Source organism: Carassius gibelio, chromosome B11, assembly GCF_023724105.1.
Source record: "Carassius gibelio isolate Cgi1373 ecotype wild population from Czech Republic chromosome B11, carGib1.2-hapl.c, whole genome shotgun sequence".
Classification (NCBI taxonomy): Eukaryota; Metazoa; Chordata; class Actinopteri; order Cypriniformes; family Cyprinidae; genus Carassius; species Carassius gibelio.
The window spans coordinates 23,105,090-23,126,751 of NC_068406.1; the positions used below are offsets into that span (position 1 = coordinate 23,105,090).

At 32.1% G+C, this 21,662-nt stretch overlaps 1 protein-coding gene across 2 annotated transcripts in view; it reads right to left on the reverse strand.

The window, feature by feature from the left end:
• LOC127968316 (filamin-B) overlaps positions 1-21,662 on the reverse strand; it is an 82,664-nt gene that overhangs the window by 48,394 nt on the left and 12,608 nt on the right. For both annotated transcript variants that reach the window (XM_052569437.1, XM_052569438.1), the window contains exons 2-4: positions 3,774-4,022; positions 2,544-2,641; positions 1,250-1,397 (exon numbers count right to left, since the gene is read on the reverse strand). In XM_052569437.1, the coding sequence (XP_052425397.1) occupies positions 1,250-1,397; positions 2,544-2,641; positions 3,774-4,022 (495 nt within the window). The remainder of the gene's footprint in view (positions 1-1,249; positions 1,398-2,543; positions 2,642-3,773; positions 4,023-21,662) is intronic.

Here is a 21,662-nt window from a genome sequence, read left to right on the forward strand (position 1 = left end):
CAGACAGGACATAACCACTTAATGGAAAAATAACACTAATGTGACACTTTCAGTATTTGTCGTAAATTTTATGGCAGAGGTGAGGATTTCTCAAGACTGACGACGCCGCAACCGAAAGCTTGTAGTTTATTTGAATAAATCTGCTCACAGAAAATGTGTCGAGGTCACGTCTGGTGTGAGAATCATAACTCTTAAACTCATTAGCCACCGGTTTTACAGCTTTAGTCAAATTTACAGCAGGTACGGAGCACATTTCCATTCCATCCATCAGTCCGGAGCATAACAGTGTTCACACAGTACTTACACTACCAGACAAAAAAACTATTTGAAAGTGTTGTTAAATTAGATTAAAAATACTGTAAAATTGTGAAATATTATTACAATTTAAAATAACTTTTTGTTGTTGCAATATATTTAAAAATGTAATTTATTTTTCATGATAAATGCTGTATTTTCAGCAAATTCAGTGTCTCATGATTCTTCAGAATATCCCGATTTGCTGCGAAACATTTCTGATTATTATAAATGTTGAAAACAGTTGTGCTGCTTCATATTTTTGTGAAAACTGTGATAGAGAATAAAAAAGGCAGAATAAAAAAAAATAGTGATACTTCTTTAGGACACATAAAATGTATCAAAATTGACAGTACATGTTACAAAAGTTTTCAATTTTCTGTTCTTTTGACCTTTCTATACAAATAAACCTGATCTTCACAAAAACATTAATCAGCAAAAACTGTTTAATAATAATCAATAATTTCTGAGCAGCAAATTGTCATATTAAAGTGATTTCTGAAGGATCACGTGACTGGAGTAATGATGCTGAAAATTCGGCTTTGATCACTGGAATAAATTACATTTCAAAGTATACTACAACAGGAAAAAACATTCTTTTAAATTGTAACAATTGTACTGTTTTCCCTCCATTTTGATCCAATAAATACAGACCTGGTGGAGCAGTAGACACTCAAAAAAAAAAAAAAAACAACAACCTCAAGAAAAAAAAAAAAAAATGTAATTAAAATAGTATGAGACATCAGCTAACATTATCTTATTGCCATCACGCCGCATTAACAAATATGTGACGGGGTTCATGAAAAACGACAATATCCTGAAACTCTGGTATGATAGCAATCTGTGTGTGTGTGTGTGTGGTCGCTCAGGCGGATCTCACCGTTTGAAGATAACGTTGGGCGTTTCTATGTAAACAACAACACGAGAGATGGTGAAGGGGGTGAAGCGGGCTCACCTGGGCCGTACGCGCGCGCCTTCTTCGGGTTGAGTTTGGGTTTGAGAGGAGCTCCGGGCTTCAGTTTGGCTTTGGGGAACTGAGACAGATACGTCATGACCGACTGCTCGTCCACACTGGGGTCAATGATCTCCTCTGGAGCGATCACCTGCGAACACACACTCAACATAAGGAATGTTCACCTGCTTTAATGTGCAGAAAACATTTGGGTGAAGTCTCAGGCTGGACTACCCTTTTATTCAAATCAAATCTTATTTTAGTTTCATTGATGCACTATTATAGTTGTTATTTTTAATTAGGATTTATTTCTATATTTTCTTCCCTTTTATTCCAAAGTTTAAATAATTACAATTGTTTTTTTTATAATGCATGCATTTCAAACTATTTTAATGCATTTTTCATTAATTTCTATTTATTAATTTTATTTACATTTATCAATTGTATATTTAGATATAATTATTTTTATTAATTTAAAAAGGTTAAACATTACTAAATGTTTCATTATTTTGGGTTTACAAATTTTATTCATTGCATAATTCAATTTCGTTATTTAAACAAGCTAATGATTTATATTAATTAATACTAAAATTAAAAATTATTTCTTATTTTTATTTTAATTGTTTAAGTTTTAGCCATCTGACTATTTAAAGGCAAACTAAAAATCAGAAATGGTGTCTTGGCAAAAATAAATATGCATCTCATAACATTTATTTTATTTCCAGCAACTGAATTGTTTTGGTTTTAGTTTTATTCAACTAGCTGGAATAAATTTTCCATATTTTTCTATTTTAAATTACATTTTTATTTTAATTACCATTTATTTTATTTCAAAGTTTGATAATTTTATTTATGTATAACAACAGTGTTTCAAACATTAGTATCCTGACATTTATGCAATTTCATAAATTGCACAATTAATTCAAAAGGAAGAATATATTCAGAAATGCAGCTGATAGTATTTTAGTGTTCACATAAAGCCAGAATATTACAGTAAATCTAAACCTAATGCACTGAGGTCACAAAAGTCAAACACAAGAGGAGACGCAGAGGCTGGAGAAGAGTGTTTGCTGAGGTATGATTGAGGTGTGTTGAGTATCATATTAACTCTGGGGCTGATACTGATGGGTGTGTGTGTCTCTTATTCTTATCTGAGCTTCATATTGATCTGATCGCACGAATGAAGGGCAAGGAACATGTGGACCAGTCAAACACATATCTCTTAACAGATTTGTGGCGCCTCTGTGCTCCTGAAATCTCATCCTGACTCACTAGGGGTCAAAGGTCACCAGCTCACCTGTGGGATTCCCAGCCAATCATCAGCGAGCTGCATGGCCTCCGTGGCATTTTCCACCGGCTTCTCCCCGTCCCAGATCTCCCAGTCCGGACAAAGGCCTGAAAAACACGACAGATAAACAGGTAGGTAAATGTTTCCAATTTATTTGTTATTAATCAATACTCAAACTGAATTGTATATAAAAGAACCTAGATATTAAAAATAATACATATTTAATAATTGCTGCGCTTTGCGTTGTCGCTTGAACTGAGGCACTACAGCAATCAGTCACATCACATTATAGAGCGTCAAACAATTATTGCTTAAATTTCATTATAAAATTAACAATCTGAAAGCCCAGACATTGTTTAAAAAAAAAGTTAAAACTTCAGATTATTGCAATTACTGGATGTGAATTCTGATGTACAAGCAAAGTTTAAATGAAAGCTATAAGCTACTACTAATAATAATAACAACAATAATAATAATAAATAAATAAATTTTAAATAAGCAAACAATTAAGTACCAAAATTAATAAATTAAAAATAATATATCAATATTAAATTAATATTATTAAATTTATAAAAACTTGAATACACTTAGCACATAAATACATTAATAAATTATAAATAAAATAAAAAAACACCAAACAATTAAGTACTGAAATTAATAAATTCTAGATATCTAAATTTAAAATTATTAATTCATCAAAAATTATAAATTAACATTATAAAAAGGTACGAATAATAAGATTAATACTATTATTAATATATAAATGCATTAATAAATGTATAAACAGAAGCTATAAAAAATAAACAAGAAAAGCTTTTAAGTACAGAATAATAAACAAATACAAATATTATATATTTAAATGTATTTATTTTTTAAATAAACCTAAACAAATTAAAAAAAAACTTGTTCGCTCATTAACTGAAAACAGCATAGACTATAAGACTAAAAAACTATTATTAGTTTTCAGTCCATGATGCAATGTATTATTAATAAAGTGCTAAGCATGACAAAAGTTTTTCTAGAATTGTCTAATGATCATTAAATGCGAAAACACGCACTAAAACGTTTCTTCTCAGCAACTGAATTGCAAATATTAGGAAAAATTACTGTTGTACCAGGACGGAAGTGCTTTGCACACACAGTTCTGGACTCATTCACAGCGGTGTTTTACAGTCGATCCACTGTATCTATACAAACACACACAGCTGTGCAATAAACAGCAAAACAGGTTGTGTTCACCTGGAGCGCAGCTGTCCACCAGAGCTCCCAGCGCTCGGCCGTTCCTCCAGTCCTGACTGAAGTTAGTGATCGGGAGGTCAGCCACTTTGTTCTGGATCCAGCCCAGCAGCCTCTGCTTGGGCGTCTGTTTCTTGGCTTCATCATCGTCTTCATCCTCCCAGACGGGCATAGAGATGGAGTAATGGAGGATGAGGGTCCAGACCAGACCCAGGATCAACTTCAGGTTCCCATCCACAATTGCTTTACTGTCTGTTGGGGGACAGAAAGGAGATTGAATAAAGATTGATGATTAATAATAATAATAACCTGAAATAAATAAACAAATGAGAAATTAAAATCACAAATAAATTAAAACCGATAAGTAAAATAAATTATTAAATACATGAATAATAAAAATTAAGAAAATAAACATAAGGGTTAGGCTTGCCTGCAAATCAGTAAAAAAGAAATAAACAAAATTATAAATTGCATTAAATGAATGATGAAAACATAGACAAAAAATAAATTACAATAAATAAATGTGAATACACAATTAAACAAATAAAAACAAAACTGAATAGCTTAAAATCAAGTAGCTGAAAGTGAATAAATAGTTAATAATCAAATAAGTAAATGAATATAAATGATAAGTATATAATTTTAAATTTACATATGATTTATTAGTATTTTATAAACTATTATTACAATTTATAAAAAAAGTATAATAACACAGTAGTAGATTAATTGTATTCTAACATTTTTGATGAATGAATAAAACTAATATAAAATTGAAATGGAGCATTTAAAATGTGTTTTTATTCATAGACTGTTTCTTGTATGATTTTTTATAAATGTAAAATGTGCAAAATCAGTATTTGTAAAAGCAATAAAAATTGAAAATTGACAAATTGAAATGAATTTAATTTAATTTTAAATTGTAACACTTATAAGAAATAAAATATCTAATCAATGTAAAATTCATACAATATACAATTGAAACTTTTTTTAAAATAAAATATCAATATTTTTCAAATGTTGATTTATTTTAACATATTTTGTGTTATAAAATCTAAAAAGCGGTCACTGAGGTAGTTTTCAAAAGTACCTTGATCTTAACATTTGTAGCTTTTTTCTGAGAGCTTATGTACAAAACAAAGATGAATAGAAATAACTTGATTCCTCATAAATGTTTGTTATCTACTCTTCCGCCACTGGTACCACGAGGCAGACGGTGGAATGTTCTGGCAGCATTTGAGAAGCTGGGAACAAGCTCAGATCCTCTCAAGACTGAACATAATTCATTAGCACTGACACCCGGCACATCCCACCTTCACGAGGAGCCCCTACACCACCGGACAGCCCAACAATACAACAAACACAAGCACTTTCAGAGAACAGCAGAAAGAGGGGTTACCATTACAGCAGGAGCTGTATCAAACCGGTCATGAATTATAGATGAACCACAGCAAGTTTTGGAAAGTTGCTAAAAACACACAAGAGTGCAAACAGTGTTTAAATGCAGTTCTGTGCAACTATGATGCTGAGTGACGTAAAAATACAGCTTTGACCTGATTACAGACCAAGTTATGATCTCAAAACATATTTTATTAACTTATTTGTTTGGATATATGCATTAAATTATTAAAAACATTAAATATATTTATACATATTCTTAAAATATATTTAAAGGCATGCATAATATTTGTATAAATATTAAAATGTATTCTATAATTAATAAATTGTAGAATCATTATTTTACATATATAAAACAAAAGTTATTAATTATAACAACTTAATTATATCTATAACAATTATTTTATTCTATGGTTTGTATACATTTTATAATAATCTAATTTGAATAAATTATCCATTCATTTACGTATTTTATTAAATGTATTTTAAAGAATGCATTATTTTTTATCAATGCATATTTATTATTTTATAATTGTTTATTGTACTTTTTTTTTAGAACTTTACTATGTACAAAAATACATATTTAAATAATTTTTAATAATAATTTAAATAATTAATACATGTAAATGACCCAATAAACTGTCAGTTTGTCTCCCTTCAAAAACAAAACAAAAAAATCAGCACGAGCAAGCAGAAGGTCATCCGGGCCAGTCATTGTTTTAGGAGGTCATTTGAGGAGAACCAATAAAACGCAGGGAAGTCCCAAGGAAAATCCAGCCTGAACAAGCTTGGAAGGACACATACAGAATAATACTACAAGCATTTCCTACATGACAGGAAATATGAGATACTCACTTTAAAACTCTTGAGCCGAGCACTTGGAAACACACCAGCACATTTGACGATTTGTTAGTTGATCTTGCAATTCCATTAGTCTCAGAAACACTCATTCCAACCGGATGAATCCAATGAGGATAATCCAAACAGATGGCTAAAACGCCTGATTACTAAAGTGTCCAAAATGTTGTCCAAACACTGACATAATCCAATTACGATAATACACAACCGATCATCGGCACAATACGCCCTGACATGAGTCAGTACTATCAGAGCAAACATGCACTTACAGGACTAGAACAAAACATGAAGATCTAGAGCACATCAGACCAAAAGAAAAGAGAAAGAATTTACTGAGAAAGTAGGAATGCTCCGATATTACTTTTCCAGTTCTCTGGCGAAACCGATAACTTATTTTTGGTACTTGCTGATACAGAGTACCGATATTGGTATATTCATTGTATTTGTAATTTTTTTTTTTTAAACATGGGTACAGAAACCAAAATCATGTTTATAAAGTTAGTTGTTGTGGTCGTCAGATATATCACCAAGGCCGATATATCGGCCGATATGTGTCATTTTTCAAGATTTTCTGCTTGGCTGATGTGTTGAAGGCAGAACTTTTATTTTGACAGCGCGGAGAATGGAAGCACCTTATCACATATGCACACATTCTCCCTCTTGTTTAATGTTGTTGTTAATAGTTCTGTCTAAATACAGACCGAAGTCTGTCTAATAATCTGATAAAACGGTTAAACAAAGGAATTAATGTATTCATAAAGTATTATAACGATTGCTTTTATATTATTAGAAAGACAAACATTATAATACTTTCTCGTTTGTAGTCAGCATTAAGCAAATATGCATTTATATAAATTAAAAAAAAAAATCTTTGAATGGCTAATGAAACATTATCAAATTAGTCGAATCCAGCTGTGACACATTCGGTTTGTGTGAATTGAATGCTTTAAACTTTAAACTTGTGATTTCAAATTATGTTGTGCTTTGTGCATTTGCCTACGGTCATAATCATGTCATTTTCACTGTGTTACTTTATGTAAAATTAGTGTTACCCTTGCTTTATTTAAAAAATATGATTCCCAGTGCGCACAAACTTCCCAGAATACTGAGTGCATTGTTGGTTACAGCGTTTACTTCCTTTTTAATTATATTTTTATTAAATATTTGTGGAAAAACACTATCAAAGTATAAAAAATTTATTTTTTAATTCATTTTCAAATTATTTGAAATTTCTTAAATATTTATAATGAACAAAAATAGAAATGATATCGGTCTTATATCGGCTAATGGCCCCTGTTTTTTCAAAATATTGGCAGTCAAAAAAAAAACAAAAAAAACAATATCGGTTGATCATTAGTTAGTTTATCATTACTTAAGTTATCATAAAATAGATATATCCTTCAGTTATTTTCACACTTAATTATGCCCATTAAAATTTTCGTTTTACAAGTTTTAGTTACCGTTAATTTTTTGCTGTATGGAACATCATCTTTAATTTTATAGCATTAGAACGGCTCCCATGCAGCAGCTCAGTAAATGTAATTTAAAAACATAATAGTACATATCCAAAAGAAAGATGCAGCTTTCCACATGAGGAACAACTGAATTTATCAAGTAAATAAAAAAAAAAAAAAGATACATATCAATTTGTAAAACAATTAATATACACTTAAATAAATAAAATATCAATATTTAATATATTACAATTTTATAAGAGTTTTGTCTTTATATGGATTATTAAAGCATATAGTACAAACCATAAAGACAAGAGTATCACACAAAAGGATAAAGTGAGTTTCACACGGTCTGTCCCTGACCACATACAAATTATATAGATCACATGCAAAATAATACATGACCCTGTAATAAAGGCCCATTCAGTAATGCTTCAGAATAATCAACAATAATAAAAAAGCTTTAAAATCCTGCTCTAATTCCTCTTGAATGCATTTGCAAAGGTTTTAGCATCAGAGTGGGTAAAGACTGACTTAGCATAGGTTAGAAATGTCCTGAGCTTTATTATTGAGATCTCCATGGGAACAGGCCTGGAGAAAATCAACAAACACTTATAAAAGTCAAGAAGCATGATGTGAGCAGCTGGAGCCACCATCACCAAACATGACGTGATCCTGAAGAGCAAATCTGATTCTCTACACGGAGAATCAAATTAACTGCGTTTAATCAAACAGCCGCATTCATAACAGGCCATAAACACCTTGAGTCATGCCATTACAATTTATACTGCTCTTTCTGATATATAAATGTTTACAGACACTGAAAGGTTAGAACGAAAGTGTTTTCATTTTTCATGCAAGTCAAATGAGCTGATTCTTAAAAGACGTTAATGTTTAACGTTGAAAGATGAAACTAAACTTGAGAAAAACAAAAACATGTATTGCTTATATTTTAGTCCAAAGATCAAAAAAAGAGAGGAATTGTTTTGAACATAATGACATTCATGACATTTTCATGACAATTACATCCCTGATACTCATTACTGTAATAATAATTCATATTTTATTGCATTTATAAATACTGCTTTATATCATTATTAAAATCAATTATCAAACTTTTATTTTAATATTATAAATTTTTGGCATTACACTTATGAATAATGCTATAATTAGTGCAATTCAAAATAAAAATAGTTTTTAAAGATTTATTACTACATAAATTATAAAAACATTCATACATGTAATTTTAATTACAATACTTTAATATAGCTAATAAATAATTTTATAAATGCTGTGGATGTAAGTCATTGTTTTGTTCAGTGTAATGCTATAAATGCTGTGTCATGGTAACATCAATTATATTACCATTAACTTATGACTTGAGCAACTTAAAAAAAACGGTGGTAAAAATGGTGATAAACAGCTAAACACTTAAAAAAAACCTAAACAATAGGAACTGTAAGAGACTCACTGTGCATAATTTTTATGAAAATGATGTTATAATGTTCTGTTGATTTGTAGGCTAAAATGTGTACATGCAAAACACTTAAGAAAATAGAGTGGTCTTCCTCATCCTGACAAACTTAAGAGGGTGAGAACGTAGCCCTGTGGAACACCATACAGAATGAGAAAACTAAGGAGGTTAAAAACAGTTTTGCACAGTTCTGTAACATTCTGTAAATCGTTGCACCATTAATTAATTGCTTCCCAGGGCTTCTTTTATGAGATTAGGTGAGAAAGAGGCAGCAGATTTCCTCAGATCGGGTCTCCTGAACCCAACCAACCATTATAACCCGAGAAACACTGCTTCACCCAGAAACCCTCTGATCTCACTAAAAATACAGACAGAAGTGAAACCCAAGGTCTTTTCCAGTCACTTATCATCAGTTAAAACAAGACATAGCAACCCGAGGGACCTTGTTAGTCGAGGTCTTCCTGAAGGCCAGCATTCAAAGATAAAGGAGACGTCTTGGAAAAGCCCTAAATTATTTTCCACCAGCATATATACATTTAAGCCTCCACGATCAGATTCAACAAAGAGCACAGGGAGATTTATGGTTCCCTGAGATTTTTCAAAAGAAGTGAGATGAGTTGAAGCTGTCAAAGTTAAGCCTGGCCGTCTGACAGCGGCCCATCTGGAAATGCGTTTGAGGCGAGCGGAGTAACGGCATCATACAGATCTACATTACATCTCTAATCTCGCAACAACTCAACATTATGAGAGGCTTGGGAAAGGGAAAACGGTCCAGAAAGAGTCAGATCGGTTTGAAGTAGATCTGGGGGGAGGATGAATCGCATAACACCTGTCCACGCAACATTACAATACAAAAACAAAACCTGGAAATATTTTGCGTTAAGACAAACAAAACCGGTTTTTAGGAGCGTTTTTTTACATTAATATTATGACTGTTAAGCAACCTCTATATTTTCATAAATGCTTAAAACCCATGCTTTATACATACATGCATACAACTAATATACACACACATAAATACATATACATTAATACATGCATACATCATATATATATATATATATATATATATACTTTGTTATATGCTGTTCTGAATTAAAACACTAAGTAATTTAAATACCTGATGTACTATATTGATAATTTAACAAAATGCTAATAAAATCTTGTTGTGGTTATTGTTAATGACGGCTTCAATTATGACCTTAAGGCTCCAAAGGTCTCACTCTTTAGTTTTGGCATTAATGTCCCAGACAGGTTTTGATGAGACTCACATGGCTAAGTATCGCATTATTCGAGTGCCTGGCAGGCTGACAAAAGTCATAAGTATCAGTGAAACTAAAACACAAGTAAGATTAAAACAAAAGCAGCAGGTGATCGTCTCGTAAGGAGTGAAATACAAGCAGCATTCATAATCTGACCAACATCCGCCTGTACACTCCGAGATAAATGATTAAGGAAAAGAGCGGAATGCTTGTGTTGGTCTCCATGGAGACAAAGCAAACGAAACGACAACACTGGAGGAAGAGCGGAAGCAGGACCGGTTTACACACAATCCACTGCTCATCACTCACCACACCAGAGGACTGGGGCTGGGCCACGACTACTATAGAAATAATGATAATGAAAAAAAATTATAAAATAAAATAAAGCTTAAATAAAATCAAATTCAAAATAAAGATATACAAGATAAAACAAATTATATTACCTACTGGTCAAAAGGGAAAACTAATGTTTTATGAGACGAGGACTGGACAAGGTTTATATATAAGTAAATTAAAGTATAATAAATCTGAATTATTAAATAATATAATCCATGTGCAATGTGCATTTGCTCTGATCTAAACCGCATAAATTACAACGTGCTTAATAAATTATAGTATGCGTTGAATAAATAAAAAGTATCAAATAAATTAATTTAATAGATCATTTTAAACATTTAATTGATTTATAAGGCACACAAAGTTTTGAATCGGTTCACTGAAATGGACAGATTGAACTCATTTATAAAAATCAAGACTCACCAGCCCAAACAAATGTTTTACTATTGTTAAACAGATTTAATAATTATTTTTAATTAAAATAATACCATTTTTCTAATTATTTATTTTTACAGATTTTTTTTTAATCTTTACTCACTTTTATTTACTCATTTATACTTCATTATTATTAAGATCCTTGATCTTGTACGGTTTAACACGACACTGCCTTGCAAATGAAATACTGGAAATAAAAAAAGGGATCTTTTGTACAATTTCTTTGACAAATGATGGCAGTTCCTTAGAGACGCTGGTTGTTTTTGGAGAACATCAGTGTGTTTGTGTTGTAAAGTCATGCCTGCTGGTAATTCAATAGGGGTTTCCTGCTCCATTCAGAAAGTGCAGAACCACACCTGAGCCGCAGGACACGACTGAAGAGGAACCGTGAACAATAAACATTTCACTAGAGGAAACAAACACACTCCTGTTCTGTGTAATGACACACACTTAGACACTTCACGTCCTCGTGACACACAGATTACTGATTCAGTCGAGATGTTCAAACCAAACCCATCACTGGAGGCTGAGGGTCAACTTCAATCATCTGCATCTGACTGTACGGTGTTAAAGGACACTCAACGCAGAGCTCATAAAGAGCCTTAAAGGTTCAGTCAAGTGTTCCCACTGAAATACATATAAAACCTCTGATTTAAAAGCTCTGAAGAGATCTCGGGAAGAGCTTCTTCAACTCCTACAAAACCATGCTTTTGCAATGAAATGCACAAAAAGGACAGATCTTAAAGGCATAGTTCAGTCAGAAATGAACATTTGTTGACACTCAAGAAGAAGATAAGGTTTTTTTTAAATCATATTTTGAGAAATATTGCAATGCATCACTTGCTCACCAATGGATGCTCTGCAGTGAATGGGTGCCGTCAGAATCCAAACAGCTGATAAAAACATGCAAAAGAGTCCATTATCCATAACATTGCTTCCTCCAGTAAAAGTCTCTCAAAATTCAAATCCAGCCACATATTTGTTTTGGCTTTGTTTATATCTGTTTTGGTTTGTAAATGGTGCTTCATCTGTGCAGATTTCTCTCCTGATTCAGATGAAAACACTTCGTGTTATTACGGATCGATGGCTCATGTGAAGTTAAAAACATCCTAATGTTTCTTCTAAACATGCAGCTTTTGTCTTTACAAGACATTAACTGATGGACTGGAGTCATGTGGATTATTGTGATGTTTTTATCAGACTCTCATTCTGACGGCACCCATTCACTGCAGAGCATCCATTGATGAGACACTGATGCAATGCTACATTTCTCTAAATCTGATGAAGAAAAACTCATCTACATATTGACTGGCCTGAGGGTGAGCTATTTCTTTAAGAGCTCTTTGAACGCATGGAGAACGGGATCGAGAGAAACAAAGACCATCATCAATCTTCACAAGCTTATAGCACACGGTTCACATTCCTCACGTGGATCACGGCCAAGAGGAAAACCTGATGAACAAACGTTGCTCAGAAATACATGGTTTTCCCATAGATGAAACAAAGCTCAAATGAAAGAAAAAGGGCTGAAGGTCTAGTTACTGTACCTCAACAGAGAAACTAAATACAGCCGCTGCAAGATGATTTCGTTTGGAAATAAACGCTGCTCTTATGAACTTTCTATTTCTCTTATCAGAAATCTACCACAAAAATGTTTACCGTTTTAGACCTTGATAATCAGAAATGTTGCTTGGGGAGTAAATTTGCATATGCAAATGACTTCTGAATGATTATAAGACAATGAAGACTGGAGTAATGATGCTGAAAATCCTGCTTCGATAATACCAATAAATTACATTTTACTATATATCACAACAGAAAACGGCTATTTAAAAATTAAAAAATATTTCTCAATATTACTATTTAAACAAATGTCTACTATAGTAGACAAATTAAATTCCTGTTTGCCAGTCCTTCAATCAGAAGCAGTAAATCTCTGAGTTAATGTGGGACTGGACGCACCTGGACGCTGTAAACAGGAAGCAACTCTTGACTCACGGCCAACTTTCAAACAAAAGGAGCGACAAACTTCACGATTGACCTCGGAGTCTGTTAAATGGAAAAATGTTGCAACACCAAATAATTAAAGTGATCTGATATCTATCAGCGCTGTTGTTTCTTTAGGGCAGGGTTTCCCAAACTGGGAGCCAGAAAACCCCATGGGGGTTAGGAGTTGATAAACAATTAGGGGCAAAATACATTTAAATAAAAACTAAAATATAATCATGTAAAATTTAACAAGTTAAAATATAAAAAAATCATAATTTGTTGAATTACTTTAAAATGAATTAAAACTAAACAGAAAAAAATCCTGAAATTGAATAAAATTATATATAAAAAAAATACCAATTTAACAGCATAAAAAAAAAAAAAAAAAAAAGGAAAACGCTCCCTAAAAATATTTATAATTTCTAATAAAACAAAAAAAACGTGCTGAAAATAATTAAATAGTTTTAATCTGACATCAAACTGTGAGCATTCAAATCTGTTGTCGGTTTATAGAAATACTCAATTTCAGGGGAATTTAAAGTAAATATTTTATGCCAAATACGTTCAGCTAACCAAATAATAATAAAAAAAGTTTATTGAAGCAAATCCACAAGTTGTTTTATGACTTGTTATTAATAGGAAATAAAGCCTAATCTCGAGTACACATTAACCCAGTCACAGTTTAATTCAACGAGGGGTTTGAGAGTAATTCCTGTGTCATGTGACAAGCCAAGAGTCACAGAGAGCCTCCCAGACAAACACATCCAGCCTCACATGGGACACTGTGAAAACACTGCGATGAGCTGTAAATGTTGCTGAATGCATTAAATCACAGAGCCGCCGCGGGAACACTTGGACACAGAGCCGTTTGTTTGGTGGGCCTCTTAAAGCTGATCCATAAATAAAGCAGACCGCTTCTTTTGTTAGACACTCAAAAGAAAGCCTCATTATGTTCAGGACAGCGTCTGTGGCTCACATCGGACTCAACATTTCTCAGAGACACCTGTGATTCCTCTTAGACAGCCTGACTTGACTTTGGCTCTTAATCTGGCTTCGAAAGCATTATCAATCCCCATTAAAAAGATGATTGCTCATTTCCTGCGGCTCGGCTCATTACCTCAAGGGTGATGATGTCATGACCCACAGATGGGAACGAGCGCGGTCCAACATGTTATACATGCGAGCGCTGATTATACCGTTCTGGAAAGTATTAGAAATCGTTCTCTTAAGATGCAGGGACCGGCCAACTCGGGTGACGATGTTGGACGAGTTAAGCAGATTAATGCATCAGGATACTGTAATAATCAGCATGATTCACTGCCTGTAAACCAGGCTTAGAAGTATAATAACTGCATGATATTGTGCGTTTCATCTTGAGGTTTATAACTTATTTTGCACAAAAGTGCACTGACTGAACAGGCTTGAAAAGTAGTAAATATGGCAAAATCATGATAGATAAATCATTTATTTATAAATAAATTATAAAAATAAAAGAAGCAAAATATACTAAATTATGAAAATAAATACTAAATTAAATTATAAATAATATAAGTAAATATATATATATGCACTAAATTATATATATATATATATATATATATATATATATATATATAAAATAACATGTTAATGTATAAAAAGACACTAATTTAAATAAAAATAAACTGAATACAAAATACTAATTTACACAAATACTTATGTATAAATAATAATAACATACATAAATTTACAAAAAGGCAAAACAAATAAATAAACCAGGAACTACCAATTTATACATAGTGAATAACAAAAAAAATAATAATTTATAAATAAAACTTTAGAAAATTTAGAAAAAAAACAAATATTCATAATGCCTAAAGGAAAAATGTATGTTTATGAAAAAAAAAAAAACTTACATGTTTACCTTTTTTTTTTTCAGCTAACCACATTTCTCAAACTCTCATTACGGTTTAATTTGAGCTGGTGCATAATTGTCAAGTCCATGTATGTAAATGTATGTATATGTGTGTGTGTATATACATATATAAATAAAAATGTTGGATGAGGTGAGATTAACCCATTGAGATACAGTAGCAATCAATCATCATTGTCTGATACCAGCATGCCCAGACAGTATAACTGCATGACATCATGTGTGTTTCATCATGCTCTTTATAACATATCATTTAGCACTGAAGTACACTGATGGAACAGACTAGAAAAAGTAGTAAAACTTGCTCAATCACGCTCATTCTCTTCAAATATCAGGTTTTAAGCCCATCAGGCCTCTAATCTAAAAGTGCTGACGTACAAGAATGACATGAAACAGGATCTCACAAGGCTGTACTGAGCATTTCCACAGACTTCAGGAACACTTCAGCGTCGTGCTCACGGTTTGGGATCAAAAACATTTATTCAGATCATAAATGAGCATCAAAACTACAGATTTGTATTTTCAGAAAACAAAGCTTGCACATACACATGCAAAACCTGCTGATGCAGTGTCTCATGAAAACAATAATGTCACTTGATTTCTTAAATTTTTTTTTATATTTAAAATTTTTTTTTTTACATTTGTTTGCTTTTACATGCTCATGAGCATATTTACATTTTTATAAAAGATTTCCCAAAAAATCAGGGTAATTTAATTTTTATTTAAATTAATTTATTCTCATTATTTTTTTAGTCATAATTAAATGAATAAAGAAAAAAATAACACCAAAAAGATTTCTTCAATTTTATTTTTTCCCTCCATTTAGTCATAAGTAAATACATGACTAAAGAAAAAAGTCATTTTTTTTGTTAAAAAGTGTGTTTTTTTACATTTTTAAAATTTTATAACTTTTGTATTTAGGAATAAGCAAATAAAGAAAAAAAAAAGAAAAGAAAAAAAAAAACACTTAAAACTTTAATATTGATAGTTTGGGATCAAAATGTTTGACTGATTTCGATCAAAACGAAGCAAAAAAATGGTTTTAAATATTTGGAGCGGGATCTCTCAGAAATGACATCATCCGCAGACGCCTGTGACGGGAACACTCTTCATACAGGAGCACATTCCTTTCCCATGAGAGCGTCTCCGCCCCCCTCCAGCAGCAGCCAATCAGAGAGCAGCCTCTGACCCGAGACCCTCCATTAACAGTCCCATCAGGTCACCTCAAACCAACTACTATTGTGTCACGGCTTCATAATGCAGCACGCACAATCATTAACAGCTTCTGCTCCAAACAGACGGCTGCGGAAAATAAACTCCAGACATCATAATACTCTAAAAACCCCATATCAGATGAAGAAAAACAGTCAGGAGAGGGAAATGACCCTCATTTGAGTTTAAACACCTGAGGTGCCTGCTTCAGTGAACACTAATGGATCCACAGCAGTCAAGTCTGCTTTCATTAGATGTTAAAGCATCAGGACTGTTCACCGATCTAATGCTAAATACTTAAACAACACAAAAAGTGTTTGCAATGCACTCTACTTTTGTAAAAGCTATAGTATAATCAGTAGGACGTGTACTGTAGGACAGGACTTGACTTTAGACATCAGGATTTAACTGGACTATGAAAAGAGGACAACGTTACATTTCCCTTCTCATGAAGCCTTGGTTAGGCCAGCAAAGAAGTCTTATGAAAACATGACAGCATCATATTTCATGCCAAAATGCAAAAGATTATTAATAAAAAATAAATAAAAAATAGAAATGCTTTATTTTTTTTAAATATAAAAAAATAAAAATTTACATAACGCATAAAATAAAACATTTTGTAACATAAAAAATATTATTGTTCCTTATAAACTTTTAAATTCAGGATTGAATAAATAGACTAGATTTTTATAGAAATACATTACAGAAGCAATGATTTTGAATAAAAAAAAAATTTTTATAAAATGTTTTTGTGCATTATAAGAATGATATTTTTCATTTTGTATTGAGAATAAAGAATCTGCTTAACTTATGTCTTTTTTTTTTTTAAATGTTCTTAAAGCATCAATCGTTTTCAGCTATTATACAATTTTTATATATTTTTATATTGCTATTATTTATATTCTTATTGTTTTTACATTTTATTTATTGATTTATTTAGTTATAGCTGAAGTGATTTATTTAAATGTATTTTATTTTTGGTAATACGACCAAGTTTGAGGTGAAGAAAGAAAAGAGAGAAAAAAAAAACGTGGGCTTTATACCAAACAGCCTCATACACACACACACACACATAGAGAGAGAGAGAGCGTTTCTCCGATTACACACTATTATCAGGCTCTGGTCTGTGTCAGAGAGAGGAAACAGCTCGGCTGTAGTGTGGAAAACCAGCGCTCAATAACAGCCTGCAATAACCCACAATTAAAAACCATTACTCTAATGCATTATCTCAAATTACTGCAGATTTGTAGCAAGCGAGTTCTCAGATGAGATTACAGAGCTACAAATAGAAAAAGGAGGGAGGAAAAAAAACTTGGATTTGAAACTATTTAAAGGGTCATAATGGAAAACAGGAAGTCTCTTGCCATTTTGAAGTTAAAGCATTTGAAATGTACCATGTGTGCATAACTAAAACTAAACCATAAGCTCATTAACATATCCCCGCCCACATTCACATATTAACACTGATCACATTAATATGCCAATCATAACAGAAGTCATTTAACATACTTGTACAGTAGCTGTATATGCACTTAGAAAATAATCCATTTAAATGTTTACATATTTTTAGTTGCATATAAAACATCAATACATTTGCGCTACAGTTTCAACAAACTTAAATTTAATGCAATACATTTGTCAGCCATACATGAATTAAGGATGAGAGTTATGCAGTAATATTAATAAAGCAACTGTGTTCATATTTAATGATCAACCATGGAACTATGTTCATACTTTAACAATCAATTTAATTGTTTTCATAATTAAGATTTACAGTATGCTGCTTCTAATGAATTTGAAAATGATTAAATCAAATTAAAAGGATGAAAACACTAAACAACTATATCATGATTACCATAGTTTTTATGATGACGATTATTATAATTATTATTATTATTATTATTATTATTATTATTATAGTTTTTGTTAATATTTTGAATTCGCTTTTATTTTATGTGATTGTCATTTGCATTATTTATTATTATTCTACATATTACTATTTAGGTTTAATTTATTTTTTATTTCAGTTTTAGTTGTTTTTTTTTTAACTTCCAGTCAGTTATTGTAGTATGAAAACATTTGAGTTGAAATTTTTTAATCTAACATTAATATTTTGTTTTAATGTCAACTAACAAATGTTTGAATAGCTTTTATTTGATGCATAATGGACTATGTCCTAATCTGCAGATTCAATAATAAAAGAGTAAGAAAAATGCATTTAAATGAATTGAAATAAATGAATGCATTTCCAGTGGTGAAGTTACTGTACTGTATTCATGCTGACAGCAGCTCATTTCTCATTCATATTTATTTCAGCACAAACACATGGTTTCTGAGAAGCCTTGTCTTCAGCTCTGAGTTTCTATTACTGATGAAAGGCTGAGTTTGATGGCGTGTGTTACTCCAGAGCGATGAGCTCACCCTCATACAGGAAATACAGATGATGTTCTCACTTTAACTGCTGGGAGGCGGCCGGTCATATGGTTTACACCACGCATTGATTGAATCTCACTCCGCCGTTTGAAGGCTTGTTGGTGGACTTATCCCAGGATTTAGTTCAGGATGTGGCACGGATGCAAAAACAGCCGGCCAACACGAGAGGCAGCTTTAAAATTACCTCTCCTGCATGAAAAATTACCCTAGAACACAATCACTTTACATAAGAGTTTCACACTTCAGTCTGCGGTGTAATAACCCAGCTGTCAATCCAACTGATTCCAGTGCTGGGCCATGCCATTCAGTATCAATATTCATCACTTAATCATTTTTATTTCATACCATTAAGATTAAATGAGACCGTTTGTTCTCCGTTTGATCTCAAATTAATGTAAACAACTTGCATTCAGTGCTTTGAAGAATGTAAACAACTTGTTTATATATGAAAATTTATCAAATTTATGCAAACAATAAAAAAAGGTTGCCTAATGAAAGAATACAATTTTAACCAAGCTTTTTTAACGTAAATAAAAATAAATTTACAAAAAAATATTATAGCATAATAACAGTAATGTAATGCATTTGTCAAACCAAACTGGTAGCAACATGAAACTGATCATCTAAATATAGCACGAATTATTATTAATATTTCAGATTTTAATCGATATCTTGATTTTTCGCAGTAATGAAATGGATAAAAAAAAAATCTTGGTTGTATGATGACTTGATAATAATGAAATCAATATAGTGTTTTATTTTATTTTTTTTAAATGTATAATATAGTAGTTTTTCCAATCCGAATTTCTAGAAACATATACACTTCTATATTCGTTTATGCATGAATAATGATGTGTCTAATGATATTGTTTGACTAGTTTTGGCCTGATTTTGAAGCTCAGATTTGTTTTAAGAAGCACAAGTGGTGTTTGACATGCACTAAAACGTTTAAATGCGAGAGAAACTGAAGTTGTGGCATTAGCATATTAATTTGAAATGTGCATGATTGATAAAATCTCAGGTGATTTATTAACCCACTGAATACTTGAAACTGAACTATATAAAGTACCAGCTAGCCTGAAGTTTACAAAGCAATAAGACAGACTACTATTGCACACAATAAGTGCTGTTTAGATGAGGGTGGAGTATAATTAAAAGGATTTGATGAAGACTAAAGCAGGCTTGAGAAGCTCCTTGTTATTAAATCACTGAAACTGAAGAGAAGAGGAGAATATGATCTCTCCACAGCTTTAAAGTTGGCCAGTATGGTCGTGTTCAATCCTGTCCAGGCTCAAGAACAGCTGGGTGGGATCTAGGTTGTCCTCTAGGTTAAAATTACTGACATACTGAAATAATAAAGGTTGCCAAGTTATTCCATCACCACAACAGCCAATCACTGTGAGAAAAGAGGGTCATGTGACCTCTAATGGCTGATTCCTATTGGAAGTCGTCCATATTTGCATGAACTGCATCACATACAGTGGTCATTAATGTTTGCAATGGAAAGTCTCACTTTTGCTTACTTTGTCAATGCAAATCACATCTCATTACACTGATTAACAGGCTCAAGGTTGCACAGAAACCGATACCTCACCTGAAATTATTTCTCTTATTCTCCTGTCAAAGACTTCAATTACTTCTGAACAACCACATGACAAAGAGCCCAATAAACCCTACTGAACATTCAGGATCTGCAGATCCTTGGCTCGATATTGCAAACAGGAGCACAAGAGAAGCCTGCAAAAGCAGAAGGTAGCGGTGGACGTCTCGGGTTTCCCGCTTCCAGCCGGACACAAGAGCTCCTGTATGAAAGCCAGTGTAATCTCAGAAAGTGTCTATTGTAGGAGCCGGGGGAGAGGAATATAAGACAAGAGGAGGCAGAAACCGGCAGAGAAAGGACGTCCTGAGCAGCCGAATGACATTTCTCATGCTTTAAAAGGGTCTTTTTCACCTGTGCACCAGAAGAGTTACTCAAAACCCAGATATGAGAAAGTCGGCCAAGGCCCAAAGGTTTCCAAAGTAGTGCTGTAAAACAGCCAATTACTGTTGCAATGAAATGAGGTGCTGAGAAATCTGCTTTAATTTGACCTAAATTCTGTTATTTATTTATGTATTATTATTCTTTTACAAATTTTACTCTTTTTTTTTTTTCTTTTTCTACTGGAATGCATTCTAACTAAATTAAATGTATTAAAAAGCATTGGCTAATTAATTTAAATCATGAAACATTTAAAAAAAAAAATTAAGTTTAACAAAAACACTTAGGTTTTCCTTTTAATCTAATTCCGTTTTATGTTTACGGAGTTCTGTGCTTTCAATTTTTATTTATTTATTTTTTGGATTACATTTTAATAATCAAGCACGTCTAATTTTGAACTGATAAATATACTTAAAAAAAAGCTGAAAATAATTTCCTTTTTTTTTTTAAAGCTTATTCATATTAATCAAACGGAAATTCAACAAGCATTTTTGGCAGAGTCATGCACAAAACGGGTTTACAGTTAAAATTAAAACATTGAAGAAAAACTATGATTATTACTTAAAAATAAAGTTGTTATAATCATTTTATAAGCAGTAGTAGCATTACATCAGAAACTGTAAGTCGCTTTGGATAAAAAGCGTCTGCTAAATGCATAAATGTACATCAAGATGTATAGTAAAATACTGCATGTCACAATTTCTTCAAGTTAAACCAAACTTGTATTATGATAGGCTGTTGTGAAGAGTTTTAGGTTTCTGTGTATATATGATCTGATGATAGTTTTTCTCAAATAAATGGCAAAAGGCTCATGAATTATGAAGATGACAGCGACTGAAAACACTGCGAGTGTCACACGTGCTTCAGTTCACGTGTAGTAAATGAAACCGTGCCATTCATTCATAGAGGCATGCAGAACATATCTACATAGATTCATATCTAAATAGTCCTTTTGCAGCTTAATATTAACAAAAATGAGTCCATATCACCATTTGATTCAAGCACACTGGCCTAATTTTAATTCATTCATCCAATATTTTCTGCATTATACAGTAACTTCCAAGTTCATGACTGGATTCTGTCAATCTGTCTGCAATTTTCTCATCATGGCAATCAAAGGACCCTAAAAATAGCATGCAATACATGCAAAAGAG